The 12711-nt window shown below is 42.6% G+C and overlaps 1 protein-coding gene across 1 annotated transcript in view; it reads left to right on the forward strand.

Moving 5' to 3' along the window:
• Window positions 1–12711, forward strand: part of LOC111251187 (uncharacterized) — a 140698-nt gene that overhangs the window by 89962 nt on the left and 38025 nt on the right. Inside the window, exons 4-5 of the mRNA XM_086990489.1 lie at window positions 4736–4840; window positions 12196–12418. Of these exons, the coding sequence (XP_086846615.1) occupies window positions 4736–4840; window positions 12196–12418 (328 nt within the window). The remainder of the gene's footprint in view (window positions 1–4735; window positions 4841–12195; window positions 12419–12711) is intronic.

Here is a 12711-nt window from a genome sequence, read left to right on the forward strand (position 1 = left end):
CTTTTCACTCTCTTTTTGTCCTTTGCTGGATATCAGCTAGGCGCCGTATCTAGCCAGGCTAAACCGTCATATCTGTAAAGTTGAGTAGATTATAAATTCGGCTTCGGCATTGGCTTCTCCTGTAACTCTAAGCAACATGACGACATCCTGCAACGAAACTGGAGCCGCCTGTCATTGCTCTATCCAAAGGCCGCCCCGTTTCTGTTTCCATGTCGTTGCTTTCATGCTTAGCGTTTAGCACCTAAGTGTGCCCTGCTGCGCGAGCTACAACCAGGATGACCAGGATGGCACCGAAGGTCGTAGTGGCAATGACGAGAGTGGCGGTTGACTGACGACGTTCAGAAGCAAACAACGGTAGCGTAAACGGGTAAGTAATACACGCTGACGCGTTACCCTCATCAGGCAAAAGTAGATCCAACTGGAGGGTAACTAGAAGTAGTAGCAGTAACCTGGTGGGCAAGGTGCTGAAAACTGACGTACTAAAAGAACACGGTTAAAGGTGTGGCTCCTTCTAAATGGGTAGACGTGACGCCAAAGCGGAAGAGATCAGCGGGGTATAATATTCAAGGCGTCAAGCTGACGATTCTTCGCAGGGGCGGTGTTTGCTGGTGCTCCTTACTTATGAGCGCTGTCAAATCTTGCGATACGCTTGTCATAAAGCTTGTTTGGCATATATATATATATATAATACGTACAGGCCGTGTTATAAGTATGTAAGAATACGATGTGTGCACGAATCTTCAATACTATACGCACTCGAATACACACAAAAAATGTGATTCATCTGTCCTTAAGATATGGGCAGATTCACACAGTACAGAATAGGCACAACGAGCTGGTATAAAATACGCGCTTCTACGCAGCAAGGAACTGCAGTGTTTAACAATTCAGTGTCTACACATTTACGGCAGCTGGACATAAGCGATTTCGATGTTTTGATGTTCATTTTTTTCTCCTCTCAGCATATTTTGTATATTTATCTTTTTTTGAAAGGATTTACAAAAAGATGTGCACGCATTGTCAAGCACTAACGGAAAAATGTTTGTCTAGCCGTTGAATGTGAGTGTCGGCTCTGACGATTCTGAACGTGTCCTATACTACGAGCTTATTGTCATTAGATTAATGATGTCGACTTGTTGCCTAGCTGCATACTCAGCTGCCGGCACTAACTCAAGAGGGTTACATTGACGGCCAGCAAGTGACATATAAAGCTGAAGCTCGCGGAAGTGTTTTTGTCATTGGATTTGGTGTTTCCGCTACGGTACACAAGACAAAGGCAAAGCGTGGAAATATAGCCTCTTTCCGTAAACTGGCTTTGTCGAAGCGGCATCTATATTGAATAGATTTTGTGTTATATAGTAATAACTGGGCTGCTCTAAAATCGCTCCTCCACAAAGGATAGTACTCATTACAACTTGTGTGTCACAACGTTTTCTTCCACCCTTTCACGCGTCATTCGTTACCTGTTGCATAAGAAAAAAGGTACCTTTTTTACACGGAAAAACAGTAACGAAAAGCAAGGCATATAGACAAAGCTGACTAATTCACATTTAAGTCATGTGGGCCCACCTTTACTAGTGTATATTGGCAGAGCAATAGCCAAATATCCTAAGAGTAAGAAATTATATTATTGAAGAGTTATTTAAAGCCTTCTTTTCTAAACGAGGCTGGACGATAACTTCCCAAGCTTATATCATTGGCCAATGATGTTCAAGGAGAAGGGTCACTAATTCTAAAGAATTAAATTGATCTTCTGAAGAACTGAAACAGTTATTAGTGAAGCAATATCTTGCTTGTGCGAAACAAGTCTTCTGTAGGTGCTGATCCAAGAACGATGTCAGCGCCATCAGATGGGAAAATGTCATTAAATTGGCCCTGGAGCGGCGATTATCCAGTAAACTTTTTCAGCTCTGGATTTAGTGCTAGGGACAGATCGCTGATATAGATTACTCTTATATTAATACATTCCAAGTTACTCTGGGTAAAAAGGATCATTGAACGTGCCTTGAAAGTAGGAGCTAACGAGTGCTGAAGTCAGAAAGGTTGTTGTTAAAAGAGCTCGCTTCCGCGGCTAGTCACATAAGTTAGCGATTGATTCATCCGTTGAAGAAACACTAGCGGCTAACGAATTCGGTTTTAACCTGAAGGCTTTGGTGTTTCTAAACTTGCCTGTTTTATGTGTAAATGGAAAGAGTAAACGTATTTAAGTCGTTGTCAGCATGGGATTTTGCCTAATCCTGTCTATGTGCAAACAGGTGTATTAGATGGAAAACGAAAACATATTGATATATTTAAGGCCTGTGTTTCCCATCTATGTTTGTAAAAAACTGCCTTAGCCCCACGGTCGTCATCAACAGATTTATGTTCGACGACACATTAGCACCATGAGACTTCCGAAACGTCTTGTTTCGCTTGTCACCACCGTTGCGACCAATGCTTAATCCCATTATAATAAAGGCATGAACTCCCTTGCCCAGTTTTTCTCAGTCTTTTTCCTCGCCGTTTCGCCGGTCTTACGTCAGTCCAAACTTGATCATTTACTTCAGTTTTTCTTTCGAAAAGAAATCTATAGTCAGATACCCAGCGCTCTTTCTCGTACAACACGAACCTCTGTCGTTATAGCAATGGAGTAACCTAGGGTGAACTAAAGCGGCACTCAGCTTTCTCGCTACCACTGAAACCAACTTTTGACACAGCGCTGCACAGAAAGCTAGCTACGGCTTGCCGCGGCTGGTCACCGGATGGCAAAGTACCCAGCCGCATGGAATAATTCCGTTTATGGCCTTGCTTTGCTTTATGGTAATCTAGAAGCATCAGTCGAGTCGGTGACGACCTGAGATTTCCATAGTCCATAGCGACTCTGGCAGCCGCATCTTCCGTTCGACTCCGCGCAGTTAGCGCCGGCATCAACGACTGCTAGGCAAATCAGGGAAGGAGGCAAGCTTAAAAGCCTGCACCTTTGCACGACGAACAGACGGAACATGGCGGCGGATCGGCAAGGGCAGGAACAGAAGGCGAAGGTACAAAGGCACTAGGTACCCATCAAATACTGCGTCACTCGCGAAATTTTCCACCAGTCTAATTGGGTACGAAGCGCAATGTGCAGCTGCTATTGTTTCTGCCACAGCAATCATCGAGCCATAAGAATGTTAGTGACGGGTGCTACCTGGAGCAGCTTGCCCCTTCGTCGTCTGGATACTATGATGACGCACGTCCTAGTGTAGGCGGAAAGCGAACAATTTCGACAAATTTCGCTACAGCCACTCGCTGGTTGGCTCCGCGAACTTCGTTAGTTGTGTTCCGCCAGTTTACCCGGCTGTCCTCTTTTAGCTTGTCCTTCCCATTAGCCATCTGGTAGCCGTCTGCTGCAACCGTAACGATAATAACGTCAACAAAAAAAATGGCAATAACAGCAGCACGACCACACCCGACTATGCTAGGGTCTTGTTCATGTCAACATTGGCTATATGGCTGAAGCGCAAAGTACCAAAACTGTCCGCTCTTGAAGTGTTATCAGAGCGCATGAACGCCAGTTGCTGGTCATAAATACGGCCGTACGCGAACGTGTTCATGCCGCTGTTTGGTAATCCTTTGGTTGGCTAGCGCAATAAGCAAACGAGTAAGACAAAGCAGGTGAAGACAAGGAGAAGAGCCAAAACATATTACATACAGTCATGATTCTTACAAATATTAACAGTCAACCGTGATCATGAAAGTCTGCTTGGGAGATCAGTAGTGCTGCTCCCTGATTACGGACCATGAAAATCGGTGTTCAATAAAAGAGTCTAGCGTTTGAGATAAATGATCAGATAAAGATGCACACAGAACACAATGCGGTCATTCTGCTCTTCAGCGCATAGAAGACTGTGGGCTGTTCCCTGCGGCTTGCCATTTTCACGTTACAAAATCTATCAATTAAATAAAATCGTCCACATCGACAACCCGCACCTGTGAAAAATGTTATGTTACTTGTAGTGCTTTATTTTCCTAGTGACTGACATCAAATAATGTTACCGATGTATCGTCGTTATCAGTAAATAACACCGGTACGTCAATGAGCGATCACACTGCCAGAGCAATATCTATCTTCACCTACGAACAATCGAATGCCAAACTTGTACATGTATAGGTTCTTCATAGTTTCATATTAGGCAACCTTCAAGTAAACTTGGACTAGGTCTTGGACTATAATCAATTAACTATGGTACATATCTAATGAATATTTCATTACAATGCCTTGTATGGTCTAAGTGAGGCCATATAATTACGACTTAAGTAGGCCTACCAAAATTATTTGTTAGCTCGGTATGGTTGAGGTTCTAACAGGTCTCTATACTGGCGCTCTTCTTGCTTCTCGTTTCTTCAGCTCATAAAAAGGGGCGGGGGGGGGGGGGGGTAGCTAAACCATTTTATAGAATGTGCGCGTATTATCGTATAACAATTCCTTAATATAATTAGCTGCTTTGATAACTTTTTGCATATCGGAAATAAGTTTCGTTTTGACAAAATCGAGTTATTAAGGAAACATAATAATCATATTAATATTATTGTATATGAGTCATATGAGATTAGAGTAGCCGGTAGCTCGCTTTGCTTTTCCATACATATAAACATAGAACATACATAGAAGGTGTCTCGTATTTGATTATACTATGAAAATGTAATCATTCATCGTTTTACTGATTCGAATATTATCGTCCTATGTCATTCTGTTAATAATTATGATTATTTTCAGTATAAAGCAAGCGGGCAGGTGCTGTTCGATCAGGTATGCCGAGTTCTTAACCTGCTAGAATCTGACTACTTTGGTTTGGAGTATTGGGACGAAGAAGGAACTAAGGCAAGTAAGACCTAGTCACCTCCTCTTTTTTTTTCTGTCCATATTTTTTTTCCTCTTAATTTTCAAGGAGTCCGGCACGGAGAGTTTGGATAATTGTTGACTTTCGCTCAAACTGACGACAATGACGCACTGTGGTTCGCCATAACGGTTTTTCTACTTGTTCTAGAAACAACTAGCTTTCGTCTGATGCCAATAGCGACGAATGAACGCACTCCCGTCACGACAGACAGCCCGTCTCCCAATTTACGTGTCGTACCTTGTATTCAAAAAACAAAAAAACAAATAAAATTGGGTAATGTCGCCACGTTTCTCTAGCATTCGTCGTTGTTTTTTACGGCATATAGTAATTATCATGCGAATTAAAAGTAATATAGTTTACGGTATTTTGTATGCTGTTTTTTGATAACTTATTTTGATCCAATTCGAATGCAATACTTTGCGCTCTAAGATCATGAGCGCCAGCACTGAGTATAATAGCCGTTGTCCAAATCTGGCGATAGCTTTTTTAAAGAACAGGTTTATCATTTTTTTTTTTCCTTTGATAATCCACCATTCTTGAAAGGGCTTGCGCACCAAGAAGAGAATGACTAGGAGGCATGAGAAAAATGCCGACTTTCCTGGACGTCGGGTTCATCGTTCTAAGAGCAGCCTAAGTTTAAGATAATGGGGGCGCAGAAGGGGCGATACGACGACAAAACCAGGGTATACCGCTGTACTGTTAAAACCCCAACAAAGTAAATAGCATTCAGACTGTTCCGGAAGTACCTGATACGACGAGATGACGAGAATCAGCCTAGGAGCGACATAAAGCAGCTGTGCTGGTGTTGTGGTAGGCGATGTATAATTTATATTTACCGGAATATCCAGCAGCAATCGACAACGGCCGCATTCCCTATCGCAATTATCGCGCGCAAGAGGATCCGGAGTAAACACTGTAAATGTTTGCTCGAGATGCAAAGGGTGTACGCAAGGCAACGTTTATGTGCTTGTTGTTTGAAAGTGTAGTAGAGTAAAACGTGTCGCCTGCAGGAATAATGATGAGGTTAATGCCACAATCGGCTGGGCGGGCAAACGGCATTGTAGAATACGCCAACATAAGACTGGTTAACATAAAAGTTCACGAAGTGTTTGAACATGTGTGCGCTGAAGACCGAATCAATGAGTTTCGTGACGTTGCTACTTCATCAAGTGAAAAAGCTCGAAGAGTAAGCGTCAGACCTACAAGAGAAACGAAAGCGTGTGCCATCGGTGACGGTGGCTGACCGTCGAATTGAAAACAGTTCTAAAAGAATCTCGCATAGCCCGACACCTTTTTTGCCAAAATAAACAACTCTAGTGGTTAGTTACAGCATCGTGCAGCCCCTCGGTCCTGCTCTGAGAGAGGTCTTTTTTAAACAAACGTGACTGATTTTTCATGCGGATCACAAAACGGATATCGGCAGCGTTGTGTGTGAAACAGAGAAATATTTTAACAGCACCGATGGCCGAAAGAGCGATATTTGTACAGGCTGGTTGTCATGAATGTATGGAATTTGAAGGAGACATATATCAGCAAGATAGTTTGTTGGAGAGGTTGATATCTCGCGACCCCTCTTACCCGCCTTAACGATGGGGGCACTCGTTAAGCTGGTTCTCGCAGCATTGGCGAGTAAAGGGTCGGTGCCATTATATGACACCTTCACCGCCACAATCCCTCACCAGTACAATCGCGGAGCTTGCAGCGAGCATAAATCTTAAGGCGACGCTAAGGATCACACTGCCCTGCAATGAAGTGCAATAGACCAGGCCGCCCTAGTCGAAGTATTTCCGTTTCCTACAATCAGAGGCCTCACGCCGCGCATAGGAAAGAATAACGTGATTGCCTCACGTGGAGAGCGACTAAGTATCGCAGCATCCTATACGCAGCCGGTTGATACAAAATCAATGTATGTAATGGTGCACAAACTCGTAAGTGAACTGGAAGCGCTGCCGCTCATTTCACCTCTCCCCTGGTCACTGCTGCCAATCTCAACACTCGAAGGCCAGGTGGACAAACTTTTGTAACTCACCTACGAATTCCTTTCTGTATCTCACGTGGTGAATGTTAAGACATTTCGTCGAAAATCTCCAGTCTGTAGTGCCTTCGTTTCCCTCAAAAGCATTAATCATGGATCAACTACACTTGCAGTCTTCAAGCTTATGGCCAAAATACAGCTTTTTAGCATCCGTTTGTAAGACAATCTGTCGAAAAGCAAGTGAGTTATAAAGACAATAGTACAGTCATATAATTCCACTTTACCTTTCGCAGATGTTTACGTCAAGGAATACGATATCAGACGCGGTGCCCTTTTTCGCCGTAGAGCGGAAAGATTACCTCAATATAACGCGAAATTCTTCAACAAGACTTCACAGTACGGGAACGAATACAAGGTTTGGGGAACCTACACAAGAAGAAGGCCGCCTATCTAGATAGCGTCTACAACAAGTATCTCAAATGCGCCATCGTTCTGGACGGCACTATTTAATAAATGTTTACACATATGGATACACTCCTAGTTCACTGGAGAAACGCTACCCTGTTAGTAATAGTTAGTAAAAAAGACCCAACAGCGTTGTCATCATGGCGGCGAACAACGAAGAAAAACGTGTTATGGCCTGCTCTCCGGCTTGCTGACTAAAAAACTGAGCATCTACCTAAAAAGATACCCAGAAAGAAGCATACACACACACACTGGCTAAGGTAAACACAAAAAAGGGAGATAGACTACTAAAGTGGCCACTGGCACCTTCTACCTGGCATGGTCGCCTAAGTCAGAAAACAAGAAGCAACTTGGTGCAAGATTGCCACCGCGAACGTCACCGAAAGATGCAAGAAAACAATGTTGGCTGCATGCCCGATCAACTCGGTTCATCGTTTGTCCCTAACTATCGCTTTCAGCTTGTTTGATCTCCAATCAGTCACAACATACGAGGCACGCGTCATGTGGAAAAATCTTGCATTAGGGAACCTAGAACAACTAAATCGCGGCAAAGCCTTCTTTTTCAAACAAGCGCAGGTACTATACATAATGATTTGAAATCATCTTGCATGTCTCCTAGTTGATCCGCCACTGCTGTCCGAGAGCCCACTTCGTACGTTGTCATACGTTTTGAACTCCCAGCAACAGCAGTCTTTAAGACCAGCGTTAGAAAATGAAAGGAAAATTCTCATGGGTCATGAAGATTTTTTTGTTTCGAGTCCAGAGACGAACAATAAGGGAAACAAACCGGCCAAATAAATACTTCGTCACTCGCTTTACTCTGCAGGAAACAAAATTATCACAAGCCTGACGATACATGTGGGTGCTTCAAATGTGATAGATATCGAGCCCTTCGTTGCCCTCTGGTACCATCTTTAGAATATCCGACAAATCTCTTAAATGAGTTTTATAAACTCAAAACAATCTTTAGGACGCAGTATTTTTAATAGTTTTTGATTTTTTTTCTGATAGCGGAATATTGTGCCGTTAACCTGTGTGAATACGGTATTTACTGTTGTTGGCAAAGCTGCATAAAAAGATTTTATTGATGTCATACTAATTAATCGGTTGGTCCAGATGTTACTACGACCTAACGAATTTATTCTTGAGAATCATTTACTCTCTCCATAAGTTACGATGCTGTATGCGCTATAGCGATGTTAAACTGCAAATGTGATACAGTCATCACCAATGACATCACCAAGCAGAACATTTACCTGCCTAGCAGTCTGCATCGTGCACTATCGCATTTATTAATATACACAAATGTATGCATGTATGTGTCTACCTTGCTTCGGGTAAAAACCTTTTGGTCTTTGCAGGGACACCCCATGTTTATGCTACTACGACTACAACAAACTGCTACTGCCTTACGCGCCATATACATATGTATAAATATGGAAGGCTGCACACTGCTTGCTTTCTATTTGCGTCCTATCTCGCTAATAATTACCCCACGTATAGAGATATACAAATAGATATAGCTGCGGCAACTGTGGCGATTGTTGAGGTTTTGTTGTGCCATACAAATCGAAAGGGAGCGCCAAAGCGGAGGTGTGCAGCGGCCTTCACCGTTGCTGGCCTGCGGCAGACCGAGGTCACCTACTATTAGCTTCTACAGGAAAATGTCATCGTGAGCGAACGAGAGATATATAAGCAGTCCGGCAACATTCTCGACAGCGATGTGCACGGCATAGGTGGCGCAACTGATAAGGGGGCTCAAACAACACTTAGCACCAATAGAGCAGCAGGAAAACTATTGGCCTCTGACCCGTTAGCGAACATTAAATAACATTTACATTATTGGAAATTAAGCAGATTCTCTTTCTTTTGGTCGTTTCCCGGATGTCCTGTCTTTTCTTTAGTATCATTTTTTCGAATGCTGGCACTATTTTACAAGTGCTCTTTGGTGATGACTGTGCTAACGTCCCCTCTCTAGCTTTCTTTTTTTCTCTCCAATGTCTTACATGCTTTCTTGTACCAGCCCAATAAGCTTGAATAGAACGACAGCTTCTATACTATGGCCTGAACGGCCCCATGTATATCATAAACACGCTCGCTAGCATTGACAAGTCCATTTGACGTGTACCCAGCCACCTCAACCCTGCTGGTGACTGACAGCACCTGTTATATTGTCCTCGGTAAGGCTCGCAGATAAATAGTGCCCTGTTTATTTAGAGAACGCTATTGAGAGAGATCTCCGCGCATAACTCATAAATAATAGCCAGCGTCTTAAGTTCAAAAAGTTTAAAAAGAATGACTTCCCAATAAAGCTATCGTAGTTGGTTGATGTGGTACCCTTTGGACTAAAAACCCTTGCCGTAGCATATGTAATAACTAAGCCATGCTTATGAGGACATAAAGGATTTTCTTGTCCAAGTGTTGCCGGGCAAAGTTAGTTTATATGATGCGATTCGACGGTACTGAAGCACTGAATTTGACCATCATACAGCTGATTGCATTACGCTTGAGATGCGTACGAGATGAGATTGACGACCCGACGTTTTGTTCGTGGTTTAGGAGGAGTTAGAAAGATCTTGAGACAGCACAAATGAGCATAGGAAGCCTTTGCAGGAGAACATGCATGTCTTTTGTCAGCTTGCTGCGAAGTGCGATACAAATTCGTAGAGGGATGAGCAGTTGGTGGAGGTACGGTACCCCAACACCCGTATGGCACTAAGATCTGGCTGGGGTGGTAAAGTTTTTTTTCGCTTCGTGGCTGTGCGAGCTGATACCAGTCGGCTGGTGGCACCTAAAAACGAGGAAACTATATAACGAACCACAACCGGATGTTGGGAAAAAGATTTACATGACTGAGATGAACAAAGGTAGGAAAGCAAAGGTATACAGAGTCTGAGAGTTTATTTAACGAAAAGGGTAATGGCCAAATTTCTCTAATTGGCTCAATCGTGCTCAACATACCTTAACCGTGTCCTACTAACGGACAGTTATAGCGAAGCAGCGCTGACATTTGATTTAAATGACGCTGGAGACATCAAATTCTCTATTTATCGAAATATGCAACTATCATATATATATATATACGCTCCTGCATCCTCCTTTTTCCTCCTTTAAAGCAGAGAAGATGGAGGTAAAGTTGTGCCTCAGGGACCATTCAGTGATCTGTTGTGCATATTTTTAAAGCTAGATAGCATATTTTTTAAAAGCGGCCATATTGCTGGATAGAAAGAAATCGAACAAAAAGCTACGTCTTATTTAATATTTTGAAATGCTTCAGATTGAAAAATGCGTTGAAAAATGGGGTCGTAAAACATATCTAAAGGGTAGTACGGTCGACTGTAGAGCGATCAGACTCATAGCGCTTTGATGCTTTCAAATATTATGAGCAGGAAATATTGTCAACAAATACTGGGAACACATAGAAGTGCATCTAGAAATGCTTGAGAGGATGACCGTTCAAAACATTTTGATCGAGGATGAAAATTCAGTTTGCTCCTAAATGGTTCTCTAAAGTTTATGTTTCTTTTATCACTTGTGCATAAATAAGTTGGTCCGTCAGCGAATTGGCTTTAAGTTACCTATACCCCGTCAACTAACTCTTAAGAAACAGTGACTCTGAGGTGATCTTGAAGGTTCCAGTTGCGTGTCCGCGTTGCAGGGCCTCTATAGTGAGGTTCAGCTGCAAAATAGTATCAGTTGCGCAATCGTTTTGTACCACTCAGGCAGTAGCCAGATATAAGCAAGTTGCTAGCGTAACGAAGAGGTATATGGTCCTCATTTCACTTTATGATTTAAGATCGATCAGCAGGCTTAGCTCCGGCAGAACCGTCATATACCATGGTCACTAGAAGCCTAAGTCGAGTATCGTTAGCTTGAGAAGACTAGACAATAAAAGCTGCTCCTCAACATAAAAATGCAAGTCATCTCTCTTCTGCTACCCGTTACCTTATTCTAAGCCAAATTAATAAGTAAACAAGTGACTAAAAAATCTATTCATCCCCCGTGTATGACACTGAATTAATGCAAACCGACCCTCCGTTGAGCGCGATTGAAGCCCACTTTCTAAACGATCATCTCACATCTAAATTAGTAGATATTAATTGTGAAGCGTGCGGAGATGAAAAAGAAGAGCGGCATTAGAAAGAATGTTTCTACTAAGCCTCTTATAGCGTTCGATGTAACAATGACGACCGCAGTGGAATGAGTAACAATAACGTGGCCTATTGGAGCAAACAAGCTCGGATCGACTACGCAGAGGAAGACAGAGATAGGGGTAATGAGAAGCTGAAAGCAAGTAGGCTTTTCTCGACCAACTGGTCCAGGTGCTAAAGCCCTTAATAATGAATATTCTTCTTAAATCCCCTCGTGTACGTATTTGCCTATTTAGCCGGAGCGTGAGGATGGCCGAACAGTGTAAAGAACTTCTCTTCCGTTTACTTGGCTTCCAGAGGGCCGGAATAATTGGAATAGAGGTTGGCGGACCACGCTACACCGCAAGACAGAATTCTCACAGAAATTTTAAATCTCTTAGCAAGCAAGATCGAAACTCTGGGTAGACCTGTAACCTATTGGGTAGTAACAGAAAAGGATGAAAATAGAACGTTCTGTAAACTTGTTTCTGCTATTAGCATGAGTCTAAAACATCATTCACTTCATAAACTATGCATAATCACATTATTGGCTAAACCTATCTTAAATATAATTACGTGACCCGAACTTACGTAAATGATATTATTAATTTGCTATTTTTCTATTAGCGTAGCACAATTAATTTTATCAAGATATTACATACTTATACGGCAGTCAATCAAATTATTTTTCGAAATATTCTAGCCTATTTCCTGTGTCCTTATCGTCGACCTAATATTACTACGCTGTTAATTAATTCTGTTGCAGTATTGGCTGGATTACGAAAAGGCGATGTGTAACCAGCTCTGTCTAAATCTCGAGGACGTATTTCTTGAATTCTGCGTCAAATTTTACACGCCCGATCCAGGGCAGCTCGAAGAGGAATTCACACGCTATCTTTTCAGCCTTCAAATCAAACGGGATCTCGCACAGGGCATCCTTTTGGTGCACGAGGATACTGCCGCCGTCTTGGCTTCTTACATAGTCCAAGGTAGGCTTGAAACGAAACTTCAATAGAAGTGACGAAGAGAGAAAAGGCGAATAGAAAAAGCCTTGTATATAAAACATACGGTTAGAATACAGCAGAGTATACATCTATATAGAGAATGTACCGCCCCGTCCGTGTTAGATTCTATACGAATGTGGCAAGCATATACTGGGATGACACAACATTATAAGAAGGCGATCAGTCGTTCCTTCGCGCGTCATCTTTTCTTCCATCTTCCGAAAAAAAAAAAGGGTTCAAATCCGTACCCGTCGAATTCAACACCTGCCAGCGCTATA

This window comes from Varroa destructor, unplaced genomic scaffold (genome assembly GCF_002443255.2).
Source record: "Varroa destructor unplaced genomic scaffold, Vdes_3.0 BEIS01000005.1, whole genome shotgun sequence".
Taxonomy (NCBI): Eukaryota; Metazoa; Arthropoda; class Arachnida; order Mesostigmata; family Varroidae; genus Varroa; species Varroa destructor.